Raw genomic sequence first — 6,000 nt, forward strand, 5'->3', positions numbered from 1 at the left:
TTGCCACTAATAATATTTGTTTTTGATGCAGATAAATTTCTACCATTAATATTCTTCCTTCTTCATCTGAATATATCATTTTCGAATTTATTGTCTCTTTAATATATAGAGCTACTCCTCTTTTTTTCTGTTGTGCTGATGCATAGTAAAGTTTTCCAATCTTTGAATATTCCAATAGTTTATAATTTTGTGCTTTTAAGTTATGTTTTGATAACAGTATGAGAAAAAATTAAAATGAAAATATATGTAAAAATTCCAGGGTGGTTATCAACAATTGAAGCTTTTTCACATGTAAACTTGTTAGATTTTGAAAAAACTTGGACATATAGAGACATTTTAAATATCGATGGGACATTAAAATCGAAACAAGAACTGGAACATCAGGGTATCAACATGTCATGGTGGGTACGCTTACAAATACAAAACAGATATGAAAAAGATATGAAAATGTATGGATTTTATAAAGAACAAAATGTGATAAGATATTATTAACTTCTGATGAGAAATTAATTAAATGATTGTATAATTGTTGTTAACTTTAGAGATGGAAAGTGAACAAATTAAAGGGACAATGACAAGGTGGGCGGAAAACTTTGGTTATAACATAGATCTAGAAGAATGGCAAAAATTGTGGGAGAGAAATTATAAATTGACAATGTCAACTGCATACTTTAATTTAATTTAATTTAATAACATTTATATACCGCCCTTCTCCCTGAGGACTCAGGGCGGTTCACAGGGCAGAATAAAATAACCAATACAAACATTAAAAACAGATTAAACAATTGCCCTAGTTAAAAACAATATGATACAACGCTAAAAACCCCCAGAAAAATTAAAAAACAAAAAATAAAACAACCCCAACACTCCCCCTCAGGCTAGGCCGGCTTGTACAAACAAAAATGTCTTGAGATCGCGGCGAAAGGAGCGAAGATCGGGCGCCATCCGGAGCTCTACCGGTAGCTGATTCCACAGCTCCGGAGCGCCCACAGAGAAGGATCTCCCCCTGGGGGCCACCAATCGACATTCTCTGATCGGTGGCACCCTGAGGAGGCCCTCTCTGTGGGAACGCACAGGGCGCAGGGAGCTTGATGCCGGCAGCAGATGTTCCCTGAGGTACTCCGGCCCCATGCCATGGAGTGCTTTGAATACCGTTACCAGTACCTTGAATCTCACCCGGAAGACAACTGGCAACCAATGCAGCTCACGGAGTAGAGGTGTAACGTGGGAGTATCGGGAGACTCCCAACACCACTCTCGCGGCTGCATTCTGTACCAGTTGGAGCTTCCGAGTGGTCCTCAAGGGCAGCCCCATGTAGAGAGCGTTGCAGTAGTCCAGACGAGAGGACACGAGCGCATGAGTGACCGTGCACAGATCATCCCGGCTAAGATAGGGCCGCAACTGACGCACCAGGCGAACCTGTGCAAAGGCCCCCCTAGTCACGGCTCCTATATGATCTTCCAAGGTGAGCCGTGAATCTAGGAGGACCCCCAAGTTGCGAGCCCTATCTACGGGGGGTAATAATTCACCCCCCATAGTTAGAGGTGGAATGTCCGAATAAACCCGGGATGAAGATATGCAAAGCCACTCAGTCTTGTCGGGGTTGAGCTGGAGTCTGTTCCTCCCCATCCAGACCCGAACCGCCTCCAGGCAACGGGACATCACGTCGAGGGCATCACTGGGGTGGTTTGGGGTCGAAAAGAAAAGTTGGGTATCATCAGCGTACTGATGATACCCAACTCCAAAGCCACGAATGATCTCACCCAGCGGCTTCATATAGATGTTGAACAGGAGAGGCGAGAGGACCGACCCCTGAGGAACTCCACAAATGAGAGACCTCGCGGTCGACCTCTGCCCCCCTGCCAACACCGACTGCGAACGTCCCAAGAGATAGGAGGAGAACCACCGTAAAACTGTGCCTCCCACTCCCAATCCCCTGAGACGCCGCAGCAAGATACCATGGTCGATGGTATCGAAAGCCGCCGAGAGGTCTAATAGGACTAGGACAGAGGAATGCCCCCTGTCCCGAGCCCTCCAGAGATCATTCACCAGCGCGACCAATGCCGTCTCCGTGCTGTGCCCGGGCCTGAAACCCGATTGGTACGGGTCTAGATAATCCGCTTCATCCAGGACCAGAGGGAGCTGATGCGCCACCACACTCTCAACAACCTTCGCAAGAAAGCGAAGGTTGGAGACAGGACGAAAGTTATTCAATACAGCAGGGTCCAGGGCAGGCTTCTTGAGGAGAGGCCTCACCACCGCCTCCTTCAAGACGGCGGGGAAGATACCCTCACTCAAAGAAGCCGATATAACTGCCTGGAACCAGCTGCGTGTCCTCTCCCGGGCTGCATAAACCAGCCAGGAAGGGCACGGGTCCAATAAACATGTGGTGGTGCCATCTATAAAACATTTTATACAAAGAACATTTGTATAAAATGTTTTATAGATGGCATTTACCCCCACTAGATTAGCAAAAATGTTTAAAAATGTATCAGGTAAATGTTGGAAATGTAAACATAATTTAGGTACATATTTTCATATTTGGTGGACATGTGACAAAGTAAAGGCTTATTGGAAAAAAATACATACTTGGCTAGAAAAAATGTTAGAAGAACATGTAGCATTTAAACCTGATTTATTTTAATTAGGTATTGTACCAGAAAAGACTAACAAACAAAATTTATATTTGGTTTTACATATTGTAACTGCAGCAAGAATAAGTTATGCACAATGCTGGAAAAATGAACAAATACCATCAGAAGAAGAGGTAATAAAGAAGATATTGGAATGCGCAGAGATGGACAGATTAACAATGAGATTAAAAGAAAAAGAAGAAACAGAATACTATAAAAGCTGGAATCTATTTTACAAATGGTTAGAAGAGAGAACCAAAGAGTAGAATTTGTATATGTATCAGTGTGTTATAAACCCAGCTCACATGCTGTTTGAAAAACTAATATATGTATGTAAAGAATAAAAAATAAAACTAAAAAAAAAACAAAAGAAGCAAGTAACATGTTTAGAATCTACACAAGTTCTATTTGGAATTAACATGCATGAATAGGTGTACATACACATTTTTGGATTTGTGTCAGATTTACAAATAGAATTGCATACACAGCTAATTTCTTATGCTTTCACCACAATGTAATGATCTGTCTCAACAATTGGAGCTGCTACAGTCTATGCATTTCCACCCTTGATACTGACATATTTTGAAGATTAAAGTTTTTCTGCATTTGGTTTTACTAGTTTATGGATATAAGATAAATTTCTATAGCATACAAGTATAGAGTGAAGAAGCATATTATTCCTTCATGCTCTATAAAAAGAAAGGAGAAGTGGCACCATAGAGTTTTGGTGCTATTTCCATCCACAGTAGACATGAGATCACTGACGGTTTTAATTACAAAATCATTTTCTAAACTCAGCCTGTCCAAATTAAACTTTGCTGTTTGAATCTATTTCAAAGAATTGAGCTATATGGTAAATATCTGCCTACATCTTACATTTCAGAATATATAATGATAAAAACTATGCCTTTGATTTTCTAAGACCATCTCACTGATGTATCTCTTATCAGATACTTCTATTTTGTCTAGGAGGGATCATTCAGGCACTCATGATGATGTAAAATTATCCATCCAATAGCAGGAAAAAATAAAAGTATTGATAGAAAATAGTTTTGGGGAGAAAGCTAACCAAGGTTATTATACTTTAAAAAACAACAACACTAAATTACACCAGGAGTGGTGCCTGATACAACAGTGAATAGTTATTATTCCATAGAACAGATGCTACTGTAGGAAAGCACAGTAACTAACTGTTGCAAAGTGGAAAGCAAAGCATAAAAATAAGGCTTAAGGGGATGCATTTGATGTAAACTGAAATGTTATTTAAGAGTTTTAGGGTGCTAAATATAAATGCAATTTGCATATATTATTCTATATGCTGGCAAGCAGTGCTTTTTTTTTGTAAAAAAAAAAAAGTGCTGGAACTCACAAACATTATACAACCTGCCTTGCCAGCCCTACAAGGTTCCATCCAAAAAAGGTGCCGGAACTCTGTTCTGGGCGTTTTATGAGGGGAAAAAAGCCCTTCTGGCAAGTATACCTTTCCTCACACCCCGCCCATTCTCTATTTTTTATTTTTATTATTTATTAAGGGGCTACAGTATTTATAAACATTTAAAAACACTAAAATAATACAATAAGCCACATTGCTGGTAGCAAGTTGTTTTTTAAAAAAACCCTAAGTATTAACTGTTGATACTGATGGCCAAGGGCTTATCTAGAAAAAAATTTCATCCTTGGCTTTTAAGACAGCAAAAGTCATTGGCGGAATGAAGTGGAGGAACAAACCTTTGCACTTGTGTTCTAGTACTCTGAACTGGACTCAGAAACACACCACAAATTAAGCTCCTGTAAGGCAGAAGCCCTCCATTCAAGAGACTTCATTCCTAGTTACCAGATGGATGTGTATTTTGTTAACAGTATAGAAGTAGTGTATCTTTGTGATCTTACACAATTTTTTCAACTTCCTAATCTAACTTAAAATCCTTGAATTTCCTGGTGGTCTTCATCCAAAAACTAGTTAGATATGATACAACTTAACTTTTTGAGATCAGTCAAGATCATCTGCATGAAGCAAAATGCAAATTAAATCAGAGGCGCAGTCAGAATTACTGAACTGTATTACTTACCAATTGGAGACTTTCAAAGTCCATCATGTTTCAGTATTTAATCTGGAATTATCATGGCAAGATTTTACTGTAATTAGTTACATCTTGTCACATAGTTTTGGGAATCAGATTGTATTTGAGAAACCATAGACTTATTGCCCAAAAAGGGAATATGTCCCTCTGTCTCATCCCAACAGAACAAACATGATTATCTATACCTACCTCATTGTCATGGGGTGGTAGCTGATAGAGAAGCTGCTTAATTCGATATTTTTCTCCAGGACTGTTAACATATGGGACCTTTTCCTCTGACAGGCAAGCAAAGTAAAGCTGAACCTGAATTAGAAGCCAAACACATATCTGATTCATGCACTTCCTTGTAAGAAATCTTCATCTGCTATCTTATATACAGGTGAAACTCGAAAAATTAGAATATCGTGCAAAAGTTCATTTATTTCAGTAATGTAACTTAAAAGGGGAAACTAATATATGAGATAGACTCATTACATGCAAAGCAAGATAGTTCAAGCCCTGATTTGTCATAATTGTGATGATTATGGCGTACAGCTCATGAGCCTTGGTGGAGCAGTGGGCTGATGCCTCCTTAAGTAACACCAGCTGCCTGCAATTAGTGCAGGTTCGCATCCCACCAGGCTCAAGGTTGACTCAGCCTTCCAGCCTTCCGAGGTAGGTAAAATGAGGACCCAGATTGTTGGGGGCAATAAGCTGACTTTGTAATAATGCCGCTTGGGGTATGTGTGAAAGCCCTAACAAGCAGGCATATACATAGAATGAAGGCTACTGTTAAGCTTGTAAGCCGCCCTGAGTCTTCGGAGAAGGGCGGGATATAAATGGAATAAAAATAAAATAAAATAAAAACCCCAAATCCACAATCTCAGAAAATTAGAATATTACATGCAATCAATAAAATGAGTGTACATAGAACAATATCGGACCTCTGAAAAGTATAAGCATGCATATGTACTCAGTACTTGGTTTGGGCCCCTTTTGCAGCAATTACTGCCTCAATGCGGCGTGGCATGGAAGCTATCAGCCTGTGGCATTGCTGAGGTATTATGGAAGACCAGGATGCTTCAATAGCGGCCTTCAGCTCTTCTGCATTGTTCGGTCTCATGTCTCTCATCTTTCTCTTGGCAATGCCCCATAGATTCTCTATAGGGTTCAGGTCAGGTGAGTTTGCTGGCCAATCAAGCACAGTAATCCCACAGTCATTGAACCAGGTTTTGGTGCTTTTGGCAGTGTGGGCAGGTGCCAAGTCCTGCTGGAAAATGAAGTCAGAATCCCCATAAAGCTTGTCT

At 40.1% G+C, this 6,000-nt stretch overlaps 1 protein-coding gene across 3 annotated transcripts in view; it reads left to right on the forward strand.

Moving 5' to 3' along the window:
* Positions 1 to 3,244, forward strand: part of PPHLN1 (periphilin 1) — a 115,398-nt gene extending 112,154 nt beyond the window's left edge. Inside the window, exon 13 of one of the 3 annotated variants that reach the window (XM_083365222.1) lies at positions 2,712 to 3,244. In XM_083365222.1, the coding sequence (XP_083221348.1) occupies positions 2,712 to 2,745 (34 nt within the window). In that variant the 3' untranslated portion in view covers positions 2,746 to 3,244. The remainder of the gene's footprint in view (positions 1 to 2,711) is intronic. The other 2 variants (XM_083365223.1, XM_083365224.1) reach the window with 2 other exon arrangements.
* The last annotated feature ends 2,756 nt before the right edge of the window (positions 3,245 to 6,000 follow it).

This window comes from Vipera ursinii, assembly GCF_947247035.1.
Source record: "Vipera ursinii genome assembly, chromosome: 6".
In the NCBI taxonomy this organism is placed as follows: Eukaryota; Metazoa; Chordata; class Lepidosauria; order Squamata; family Viperidae; genus Vipera; species Vipera ursinii.